At 37.2% G+C, this 12,294-nt stretch overlaps 1 protein-coding gene across 1 annotated transcript in view; it reads left to right on the forward strand.

The window, feature by feature from the left end:
* Positions 1–12,294, forward strand: part of LOC113238585 — a 103,410-nt gene extending 91,116 nt beyond the window's left edge. Inside the window, exons 6-17 of the mRNA XM_026475415.1 lie at positions 14–283; positions 382–698; positions 787–2,361; positions 2,557–2,782; positions 3,440–3,580; positions 3,838–3,988; positions 4,518–4,659; positions 6,211–6,330; positions 6,617–6,821; positions 7,477–7,626; positions 9,240–9,452; positions 10,146–12,294. Of these exons, the coding sequence (XP_026331200.1) occupies positions 14–283; positions 382–698; positions 787–2,361; positions 2,557–2,782; positions 3,440–3,580; positions 3,838–3,988; positions 4,518–4,659; positions 6,211–6,330; positions 6,617–6,821; positions 7,477–7,626; positions 9,240–9,452; positions 10,146–10,263 (3,628 nt within the window). The 3' untranslated portion in view covers positions 10,264–12,294. The remainder of the gene's footprint in view (positions 1–13; positions 284–381; positions 699–786; positions 2,362–2,556; positions 2,783–3,439; positions 3,581–3,837; positions 3,989–4,517; positions 4,660–6,210; positions 6,331–6,616; positions 6,822–7,476; positions 7,627–9,239; positions 9,453–10,145) is intronic.

A 12,294-nucleotide genomic window follows, 5' to 3' on the forward strand; every position in this document is an offset into this window, starting at 1 on the left:
TTCTTTGTTTCAGACAAGTTCTATCACACATTAAGAATATTCCAGAATTAATATTGCTGGGAAGCGAATCCGCGACTGGCAAAAGATTGCCAATATTCTCCTTGATGGTGAAGCATCCCCGAGGAACTTTCTTGCATCCAAACTTCGTATGCGCGGTGTTAAATGATGTATTCGGCATCCAAGCGAGGGGAGGATTGAATAGCAATCTGAATTACGGAGCTGATATATTGGGAATTGACGACAAATTGCTTAGAGAATATGAGAAGTTGCTCGATGTTGAAGCGTAAGTTCTATTTTTTATATTACACTACATTGAATAGGGCTAAGTGTCTTGTCATGTTACAAGGTGTTATTTACGAACAACGAAACTTTAATTTCCAGGCAAAAAGAAATAGCTCGAGTCCGGAAACTAAGTGATGCAAAAGCTCCTGAAGTGCCAATCTACAACGAGTACTTGAGGCCAAGTTTCTGCAGAGTATCACTTCCATTTTTTATGTCTGACTGTGAACTAGCGTTTGTCCTGGAAGCATTAAAAATGGTCGCAACAGAAGGCTGGAAGATTTTGCCACAGTATATTGTGAATCCTGAAACGGGACAATGGAGACATCATACATGCTCAGTGCTTAAAGACAAAAAGTCCTTGTTTTCCATCAGATTTAACGATGGAAAGATGACTGCACACGAAAGAAAAATTTCTGGTAAGTTTCGCATTCGCATTCTGTTTAAACAGGTACGTATTGTTTATAAAACCGATCCAACTCTCAAATACTCATTTGTTTGTTATAGGTCCAGGTATTTTCCCGCAAACATACACAGAATGTTTACAAACTGCAAGAAATCTATTTAATAGAGCAAGAAAACTGGCAATGAAATGTCCAATAGCCGAACCCTCTGTCGGCTTCAACCCACGCATTGATTATCTTAGATGGTTTATGTTGCCAAAAGAAGCACATGACCTTTTGCTGGGTCGTTCCGGAAATGTCAAGCACATTGTTCCTTTTGATCCCTCTGGCTACACGGGAGCGAGAAAGAGTTTGCACTTAGGTAGATCTTGTATATCTTCATCACCTATATTAGGCTCGTCAGCAAGACACTTCAGTCTCTCAGATATTGACGTTGATTGTCGTTTGTTCAGAATAAAACAAAAACAAAAGTTTTTCTCAAGAGAATCTAGTCTTAGAGAGACACCTACACACAAAGAAAATGTTGTAACTCCACATCCAGTTCAGTTCGCTGTCGGTGAGTCGGTATCACCTTTGAGGCTGGTCCCTCATATTAAACAACCAATTCGATCTAGATGTTATAGTTTGGGATCCGATAGCCCTCCAGCACAATTGAGTTCACAAGCTAAACTAAATCTCGGTTTGAAAGAATCATACCCGAATAATGTAGTAGAGAAAGTAAGCAGTTTTTGCAATTGTGGTAGTCAGACTGACCTACAGTCCTTGGATGATCCAATGATCTCACCTGAAAAAGCATTCCCTTACAATGCTCAAAGCAGTACGTCGATATCGGACTGCAGTCAAGTAGGTCGCATGTCTCCTACAACTTCTCTAAATTCTCAGACTTCAGAAGATCTGCATGCATATGTTAAGGAAATATCAAAAGAAATAGCCACGGAGCTTAAGTCAGAGATACGTGAAGTAATATCAAAAGTAGACGATATTCTAGAGAATTCAGAATCGCTCGATCAGTCAAATATTAGTATGAATTCAATGTCTAGTCAGAGCGAGAAGAATTCAGTATTCGTAGTAGACGTAGCAGAGTATTTGATGGGAATGTCGAGAGAAATGGCTTCGGAAGTGAAACACGAGATTCGAGAAATGGTCAATCAAGTCGATGAAATGATTTCACCTGATTATACTGGATCCTGTTCTAGGAAGAGTTCACCTCCTCAAAGTGGAAGGCAAAGAATTGGTTCGGGTCCTGAGCTAGGACTGGATTTGAAAAAACCTCAATATGGAGCAAGCCTCAGAAAGTGTCCAACTAGTCCGGTCCTACCTTCTCAGTATATTAATGAGGAGGACAGTGGGTATTACAAGAGGTCGCCTTTAACGCAATCTCCCAAATCAGCTCAGTGTACTCCTGTACATGATGCTTCTGGCCCGAATAGTATTTCCTTCAACTCTAGCGAGACATCCACTCCTGATACAATAATCCAGGTTGTAACAACACAGAATTCACCAAACCTTCCTAAATCGTTAAGCTCTAACAAATTATCCGACGATGAGACGAGTTGCAACGACGCAACTTGCAGACATTGCTGTGTCAAGAAAACTTGGTGCCAAAATCCATCTATTAGCTCCCAGGACAGCGGTATCAATATGACGTTTACCGAAGCTGATTCTTATGTAGAGTTTGGTAAGTTCCATTTACAAATTCTAGAATTTTGTTATGACAATCAAGAATTTAATAAATTTACCAAATAATTTAATAAAATTCATCAAACGTTAGTTTGTTTCGTTATGAATGTTAATTATATTTTGTTTGGATTTACCAATTTTGTTAAAAAAAATTGTGTAAGTATGAACTGTATTTCAATTAATTGTATTTCAGGAAAATGGCGAACATCCTCTGACCCCATAACAAACAAAGCAAAGAAACTACAAGGCAGACTCCGAATGTGCCACAAACATGAAAAAAGCGAAGTGCCGGACATAATAGAGGGCGTACCGGTTTGTTCTGGAGACCACACAAGAACTTCTAAAAGATACAATAATACCCAAACTGATCTAGGGAGAGTTGTATTTCAGATCCCTAATGAAGGAGAAACACCTGACAGGTAATTAATTACTTACAGAAATTTCAATGTGTGTCTTGTAAATTTATGTGTCCAAATAAAAATTTCTTTAGATTTTATATCTCAATTAGGTGAACAAACTCAGACGTCATTTAAGAAACCTTCACATCTTGGCAAAATTTTGAGAGTTAACGGAAGTTAGAAGTTGTTGGCAATAAATCAAAATCTCTGTTTGTCGGGATGGACGGTCATTATTCATTATGTCAGGCTCTTATCGCGATATTATCATCATGCGCCAGTTCTAAAAGTTCAAGTAACAAGGATGTTAAAATCAGGAACTTTTAGAACTGGCGATTAGAGTAACTACTTGCCTTGTATTTAAAGGGATGGTTTACTAGCCGAAAAACTACTTTTTCGGCTACTGCTACCAAAAAACCATTTCATTTTATCAATGATAACTACTATCGGTGGTTTATCGGTATTCTGGGGTTTTCATTAATGGGGATCATTATAAGTATCTAGAGAGATCACTAAGAATATCAACTTATATTTTTACCTTATATTATTTTTTAACTTATAGTTTATAATAGATCTATGAAATTCACAAATCCTAATTGATAGAGCGGAAATGCTATCATGAATGATTACAAATCTTTTAATCATAGTTAAACCAGTTTTTACGTTATTTATTCCTTTCAGAACAACTTCAAAATCAGACTCAAAACGGTCTACTCGATTTTCGAATACTTCTTCGACCAGCTCGGACCGTAGCTCGCGTTCCAGCGGCTATGGCACTGACATCTCACGACCCTCGCTTGATGAACAGTTTTATGATAGGAGGTACAGTATCTAATTTTCTGATAACATTTTTGAGTGTACGAGAATATTAACGGCGTAATGTATTCAGAATTATTACGCAGGCACTCGTACCTTACTCATCGCTTTGAGAAATCCATGTAATGTTTAATATTTTATCTGGTATATGAATGTTCACAATGATTTAGCCAGTTCTACACATCGAACAGCATTTGTGTAGGTACTTTAATTATGATTCTGCTTCTTTCTGTACAGCTGTCTCATTATGATTTTTTTTCCAGGGACGAATTTTGTACTTTCAAAGAAGAGTGTTGGGAGGAGGAAGCTGACGACAGCAGCGCCTGTAGTGATACCTCACTGACCGACTTCACCTGTGACGATGAGGGCAAGTGGCACTGTCCACCTAAGAGCATCTGGAAACCCACCCTAGAGGTAATACTATACCGTTCTTGTTTTTTCTTTTACTCCCCTGCAAGTTTTACACAAATAAGAAAATAGTAGCAGTTTGTCCTGGGAAGTTACCGTTTTTAAACACTTAAAAGTTTCTGCAAAGGACATGCGATATTCAATGATTTAATATCGATCGTGGTCGGTGTTTGAAGCAGTTATTTGATTGCCCAAGTTTCCAGGTCTTCTCGATATGGACTCGCCGGTTATCAAGGTGGCGAACAGTGAGTTCTACCACATTATAATCCTCGCATTGTATGTGCTTGGCATTGCTAACAATTATTCTGATCTGTGTACGGTTTGTCCGTCCAATTTACTAGTAAAAATTTTCTATAAATTTGGTTGGTCTGATTTGGATACTTTTATGGCAATACTTTTCACTTTCAATCGATGAATTCCTTTCAACTTAGCTGTGGTATGTTCAGTCGTATTTCCGTTCCCTGTAAGTATTGTGTTAAAACCATAGAGACATCGCTTCTAATGGGACAAAAACCTAACCTTATGTTATTTGCAGGCAATCCATGAGTACAACATGATCCGCCCAGGCGACAAGGTGCTGGTCTGCCTGTCGGGAGGCCCGGAGTCCGTAGCTTTACTGCACACTATTCATCAGTATCAATTTTACTCGCGTGCCAAAGGCGTGCACTTTAGCATCGGTACGTATACCTAAATTTGCAATAAAATTTGGTTCGTCGTGCAAAACGTGCACAGTATATTAGAAATTTGCGTTTATATTTGTTTCTTGCTAAACTATGATCGCAGCTTTTTATTTACACCTGTGTCATTGCCCTAAAAATTCAATAAAATTTCGGCGTATATTTTGTTTGTGATGATTTTAGGCCCTAATTTTTGTATTCGTTTTTTATTGGCATGGTCACCGGTAGCGATGCGCGATTACGATTGATTTCAATATTCGAGTCGTTAGTAATTACTAGTTCTGTTATTCGAATGACAATTTACACTAACCTACTCTAATATTCGTATTCGAATGATCCGAATTATCATTCATTACTAATTAGTATTACTAAAACATAGATTCCATTGAGCATTTCTTTAGAGGGTTCTCTATGACACATAATATGGTAAATAGCGTAAATATGACGAGGACAGGGATATTTTCATATGGACATGACTGGGTGGAGTTCCAAAATAAAAATGATTGTAAAATGGTTGTGCTTGAATTCGACATAAACGAATGATTTGCCCATTTGAAGTGGTAACATTCAAAGTCGCGCAACGTTATTATTTTTGTTACACTTGTTATGTAACGGCGTTTTGCTTTGAAATAATGCCGTCGATTTTATTACAATCTTTGTCTTGCAAAAAAGTGCTGTTAGGGCATTTTACAAAGTGAGCCCCAGACAGTCTTAACATTCTAATATCACGGTCAAATTTAATGTCACGGTACATTTATGTTACAACAGAAATTTATTAGTAAAAATAGTCATAGACGTAACAAATACGAGGAATAAAAATAAATTGGCTGTCCTTGACAGTCTTCTTCAGAAAGTCACAGTCATTCATTTAAGGGGCAATGAATACAGTTCTGTAATAAGATTCCTGTTGATATTCAAAATTTGTCATTTGCGAGGTTGAAAACTACAGGAAAACAATTTTTTTTACTAAATGCATTAATTATAATACTTGTGCGTACTGGGATGAGAAAAATCCGTGGTAATTACCCATTTAGCTTTTTCATGTTGTTTCTATCAATGATATTGGAATAAAAATGCTATATAGTACATAGATATGGTTGTGTAAATGATAAATGAACAAATGTTACGGCAACTTGTAATTTCTTACTCATTCTTCTCAAGGAAATCGACTTGCGAATGGGTAGTAATGTTCAATATACCTATGTGATTGTTTCAAATGCAATTTGATTACCTAATAATGGTATTTTTGATTTGACTTTATAGGTACTTTTGTTCTACAATCCCATACATGGGAGAAATATTTGTATGGCCTACATTTATTTATCTCATGAGTTTGGGTGTAATTTGTGGTTGTCTATATGTGCGTCCAATGCGTCACGGTATAGGGTTTCCCTAGGCTATGAGTGTGTGCGTTGTTGTTATTGTTATTTGTTATGAAATGTGATACATTATCATAGAGCCTTACATTTCAGGTTAAAAAACTGAAAGACAGGATAGACGTTCGGTTACATTTATACATAGCAAGTGTGATACAAAAATTTCTTTTTTTAGGAGCACTGTTCGTCCACGAGCCCAAAACGGAGGTGGACCCATTGCATCTCATGGCTTACTGCAGAACACTTGGCGTCAAACTCATTTACCAGGACAAAATTGACAATGATGATTCTCAGAGTAAGTGAACATAGGTTGGTTGTTGTTGATTAGAAAAAAGAATGGTATAAAGTTTTTTAAATTTGTTGGGGCGTGCGGATTGTTAAATTTCTCAACGGTGTGCGGAGCTGCGTTTTTAACATAGTACCGAAGTATCTCAGCTTGTATAGAAAACACGCGCCGTACAACACACCGACAATGCGTCTCCGGAGTGCGGGGCGCATGATCCGTCGTCTCGTGCATTCCGCTGCGTGAAAAAGGCAGCTTCTTTTATACGAAGACGGTAATGGAATTTTAATTTTTTTAGGGTACAGCGTTACGACCACGAAGCTATCGGAGCTGAACCGCTGGGCGTGTCACGCGACCCGTCGCCGCGCGTACGCCGCGGCCGTGTCGCACGGCTACACCGTCGCTGCGGTCGCGCAGCACCTCGACGACGCCGCGAGGGCGTTCGTCGCCAACGCCTTCCACGGCGGCGGTCTGAGGACTATCAAAGCGCACTATCGGGTCAAGTGAGTACAGTACACAGTTACACACAAATGAAGAGGTGAACCGTTCTTCTAGATTCCAGCATGCTTAACATGAACCCGAAGACAAAAGTTATTGCTTCTCTTTGGAAAATTATGTCGCCAGAGAAATGTCAAGTAAAGACCATATCTATAACTCTACAGCACAACGACCATATTTTGTATACTTTTAATAGATCTTCGTAGCGAAGTATCTCTACCACCATCCAAGGAGTAAACAGGATGTTTATCGTTGTTCTTGGATGTTCTTTCACTTTTTGGGTCAACAAACATGTCTCGTTTCGCCATTGGCGAATATACTCAGTCATCAGTTTTATTTCAGTGTTAGGGTTTTTATAACTCACCGCCTTCATATTGGGTACAAAATCATAGATAAACTAAATTGTTGTAAAAATATCATGGCTGTCTATTTATTGTCTAAAATTTTCCAAGACGGTTTGCTAATAGATGGCTAATAGATACAGAAAAAACTTCTTGTGTTTTGCCATCATCTACGTAGAGGCTCTGTTATATGGAACACTCTCGCATTGTGACACAACTCCATCCGCTTGATACCTAAATCACATGTAAATACTCGAAAGATGACCGTATGCAGTCACGTAAGTCTTCAAATTTCAATATGATGATAAAATGTCCGCAGGGAACACGACATTCGCATCATCCGGCCGTTCATTTACGTGCGCGAGCGCAGCGTGGCGGAGTTCTGCTCGCAGCGCGCGCTAACCGACTTCCGCGCAGCGCAGTCGCCGCCCGACAGCCCGGACAACAGCGACGACGGCACGCAGCCTGGGTGAGCTTCCTCTACAATCACGGAATATTACATCTCTGTTATTAGGTACTCCGAAAATGATTCCAAAATAGCTCTAATCTTTATAATCCTCATGTGAAGAGCAACTTAGACATCAAATAAATTAGAAATTTTATTAAACACTAGATGTGGTAAGTGGTAGCGGATATTGGGATACTTTAAAAGTTCAATTGTTCCCATGAATGGTTGTTAAATATGGAAACAGCGTCTTAAAAAATACGTTTTCTTCTTTTTTAATGCCGCGATGCCGGAATGGCGTGACATATTACGATTTTTATATTTGAAATACCCAATATTTTGGTTTACCTTTGACTAAGCTTAGTTATATGACAACTAGTTCTCTGTACTGTGAACATCTATGCTTGATATCTGCAGATAAAAGTAACTTTAAATATTACATAAAATTACAAGTAACAACACTATAAGCGTTTATTTTTTTGCAACATAAACTAGAGTGAATAATTTCGTCGATCCCGCTGTCACAGGATTTTTTCAACACAAGAGCGCATTCAATGATAGCATAAGCAACCGAATTGTATTTATATAAGCTTCCGTTTATTCGGCCACTTTGAGAAAGCGTTATTATGCTAAAGATGATGTAGTAGCTAGAGTAACAAAAGAGAATATTTTATTGGTGTAGAAAAAGGATGGACGTTAGTAGAATAACACCGCAAATCGACCCGTCCTACGTAAAGTATCGTATGTCGAAATTGCCAACTTTACAGGGGAGCGTAAACTTGGTAATGTTTTGATTTCACTGAAATGAGTATAACACGCGGCTTTAGCATTTCTCAGTTTTAGTCGGCAAAGCTCGTTACACGAAGTATTATAAAATCCTAAATATCAGTTAGGTGAACGACCACAATTTATTTTATCATTTTACAATTTATTTTAGCATTTCTAAGATAAAGTCACGTGTTCAATTTCAGTGTATTCAAAACTTCAAAACGGTCCCCTGTAAACTTGGCAATTTCAACATACGATACTTTACGTAGGGGGGGTCGAAATATAAATGGAACTTGGGGAATTATCGACTTTGGGCAGTGTACTATGCAATATATAAATTGTTTAAGTTTATACATATGTAGTTAATGTAATATTATTATGTAATAAAATAGCGCAACTCAAATTGCAAACAGTCTTACCTTGTTATTACGTGACTATGCAATAAACTATTATGGCGGTCATTCTACGACTAATATACACTACCTAATTTCCGTGGTAACTTTTATAACTTAAATGTTCAAGTATTTATCGTGAAATTATTAAATAATATTTCACGATACAGTACTCGAATATTAAATAATATACGAAAAAAAAATCGAACATTTAAATAATAAAAATTGCCACGGAAATTAGGCGTTGAACACTAGTCCGAGAATGACCAATGAATTATATTAGTGCTTCCCGTTGGTCAGATTGGTGGTTAGACCAATGGGAGATTTTCCCCATGGGTCAGATTAAATTTACAACTGGCAGGTCGTCAGGATGACATAGAAAAAAGAATATGATCAGTACTTACTTCTTGCTTCTTATATTTTCTGTATTAGATCTCTGTGACCTTAAATTATAGACTGATATTTTGTTTCTTACAGTTGCAGCAGCAAAGAAGTAATACACCTAGATCGTTCAGTATCCGAGCCTGTGGGTTCTGCAGCTAAGCTAGCGGCTGCGGCGAGCCGGCCACTGTCTGTGCCGCTCGTCGCGCCGCTCGACGCTGCGCGCGCTCTGCTCTCCAGTCAAGAACGATCGCATCCGTACCTATTTGCTAGCCTCAAGCATGCTCTACGTCCGCTTATTGGTGCCAGGTTGGTGTGATTTGTTTTGATATAACGTATATTTTTGTGAAAATATATAAAATATTATCTTATTATAAGGAGCCCTGGTAGCCTAATAGTTTGACCTACCGCCTCTCAATGTCTTGGTTTCGAGTCCAGACTCGCACCTCTTACTTTTTCGGCATTTATGTGTAAAATTTAATTTGAAATTTACCATGACCGGTGAAAGAAAACTTCGTAATGAGACCAGCATGTCGAAGAAGGTTCACAATCCTCGGATAACGTGTGAAGTTCCCAAGGAGGAGGATTGGGCCAGCGTGGCGGACTATTGGGCTAAACCGTCGCCTGAGAGGAGACCAGTGTCCAGCAGTGGGATATATAAATAGGTTGATGTTGTTGATCATTTTATTTATCTTTTAAAGGTCGGTTTAATCTGTGTTAAAGTTCTCCTTCCGGAGAATGAACCTGACGAAAAAAAAAATTTGTGGTTCTTATTGCCAATAATGTGATTATTTTTATTTATATAAATAATACTTAATTATCCATTTATAAACGAGAATATTATTGCTTTCATTCAGTCTTTTTTTAAATTTTGGAATCGATTTGTCCCAATTCACAACTTTGAGTTACGACCATATCTAGGGTTACGATATTATTTGGTTTCGTGTGCGGATTATAGGTTATTGTTCTTTGGTCGTCTCCATGTTCTTTTTTTCTGTCCAGGAATATCGAAAAAGATCTGAAAGAAAGCAGACATAGAAAGAAGTCGGTGATTCAAATGAAGAACGGAGCGCCAGTGTACGACTCCGAGGAGGGAACCGACGAAGAACCAGTGCCATAGACAATTGTCAAATCTTCATGCCGTTTAGATTTTTTATGTACTCTATGGGCCTATATAACGGCCAATAGTTAATAAAAAGTTGTAACTACAACTTCAGTGTTAAGACCAACTTGTGATTGAAAAGTGATCGTTTTATTTGTGATCAAATAATTTAAAAATGTTGAATGTTCTCATCTCGTAGTCGCATATAGACTTAGAGTGTGAGTGTACTTTGTTTTTGTCGAATTTAGAGGTTATGTTTCAGGGTGGCCATATTGATATTTTTGTTATAATTATGGTTGGATTTTGACGTGTTACGCTGCTCCCACATCGAAGCTATATAAAGTTTTTAATAAGTATATACATATAATATTTTGGCCCTGTTATACATTAGGATGTTAATTATTACTCTATGTGTGTATCGTGTCAGGAAACATGACAACAATGAAATTATGTTTTTTATAAAATTATGCCATGAAATGTTATATGTAACAAATGGCACAACTTTATACAATTTTATATAGTTTTTATGTAGGAGCATTTGTTGTAAAAATGGAACTGAAACAAAGTGCATTTGATACAGTCTGGATTATTGATAATTATTGTAACATTAAATGTTTTTCAATGCTGCTGTATGTTCGGAGTTGTATGGGTAAGATTGCATGTAAAGAAGGATTATTTATTGTGATGCATTCAATTGAGATATTAAATAGTGTCTTTAAGACTATAAATACGTTAAAATCATATTATGAAATTACTATTTTGATGATGTTAAAGTAGATTTTGAAAGAGTATCCATGTTGTTGGACTAATTATGTATTATACGTCAAAATAGTTTTTCGGTGTTTTAGGATCTACTCGTGAAGTACCGCTTTTTATAACAATTTGTACGTCTAGAATAAAGTAAAGAACAATCGGCAGTACTTCCCTGTGACTTCTATTTAGAAGTTCGATCGTTTTTCACGGGATTCTAGTCGACCTGTGCGTATTAGTTTTTTTTTAACATCTACCTTTTTGTATAAATCATCTTCTATATCATATTGGATTGTATATTTAAGTAATATCTTTTCACTACAAACGTGAACTGTTTATTTAAGACTTTGGCATTGATTCTTTTGCGCGGTATTTTCAAAATTGTTTATAAACGCGAAAAATATAATCAAATGTGAGTCCCATCTAGAAGTTTTTAAATTTATAACTAGTATTGCAAGGCGTAGCTTGATTGAAAAGTTTTAATAAAACAAAAATGAGAATGTTTACTTAATATATCGTCAATTCGAAACTGATTTGTTTTGCATTGAGCTTTGACGCGAGTTTGCCGGAGATAGAAGTTGTGCAGGCCAGCGATTCCGTAGCGATAAGTGACGATCGTATTAGATTTCATTTTTTAAATTTCGATGTTCAAAAAACAAATGCCGAGTTGTGTGATAAAATTATACATTTCATAAATTTTACTGCATCTCACTATTGACAACAATGTACAGCAATTAGCTCCTTCAACGTGGTTATGAATTAATACGAACTAAGATGAGCAAACAAACGTCAAAAGGGCCACCATAGCGTGCCGGTACTTTAAGTACTTATTATTCCGACATCTCGGCCATGTTGCACTGGCCGTGCTAAGTTTCGGTCTCCGCGGTGGATGCAGGTTCTACCGCGAAAACGGAGTTTAATCGCGTTTATTCCTGTGTTAAAATATAAGTATAATGCAACACGAAAGATTTAAAAGTACATGTAAATACGTTTTTAAATAGTTTGTAATTTTTTTCTACGATCTTTTTTGCTTTTTTTCCTATACAAACTTCTATAATGTAGATACATCTACACTTGTATAATTTTTGTCAAGTCGATCCGTATTTTTTTAGTTAAAAAATAAGTGCCCATTTGACCTCCATCTCACCGGATGGAAAGTGACGATGAGGTCGATGGAGCATGCACACCTGTCTAAGCACTATCGCCTTGAGTAGGTTTAAGTTATACCGTTTTTGCCGTTTTCATTCTTTATTAGGTTAAGAATGGATAATGTTGATTTAGTTATAGAGACGCGCGAAA

Source organism: Hyposmocoma kahamanoa, unplaced genomic scaffold (assembly GCF_003589595.1).
Source record: "Hyposmocoma kahamanoa isolate Upper Pololo Valley unplaced genomic scaffold, ASM358959v1 103, whole genome shotgun sequence".
Taxonomy (NCBI): domain Eukaryota; kingdom Metazoa; phylum Arthropoda; class Insecta; order Lepidoptera; family Cosmopterigidae; genus Hyposmocoma; species Hyposmocoma kahamanoa.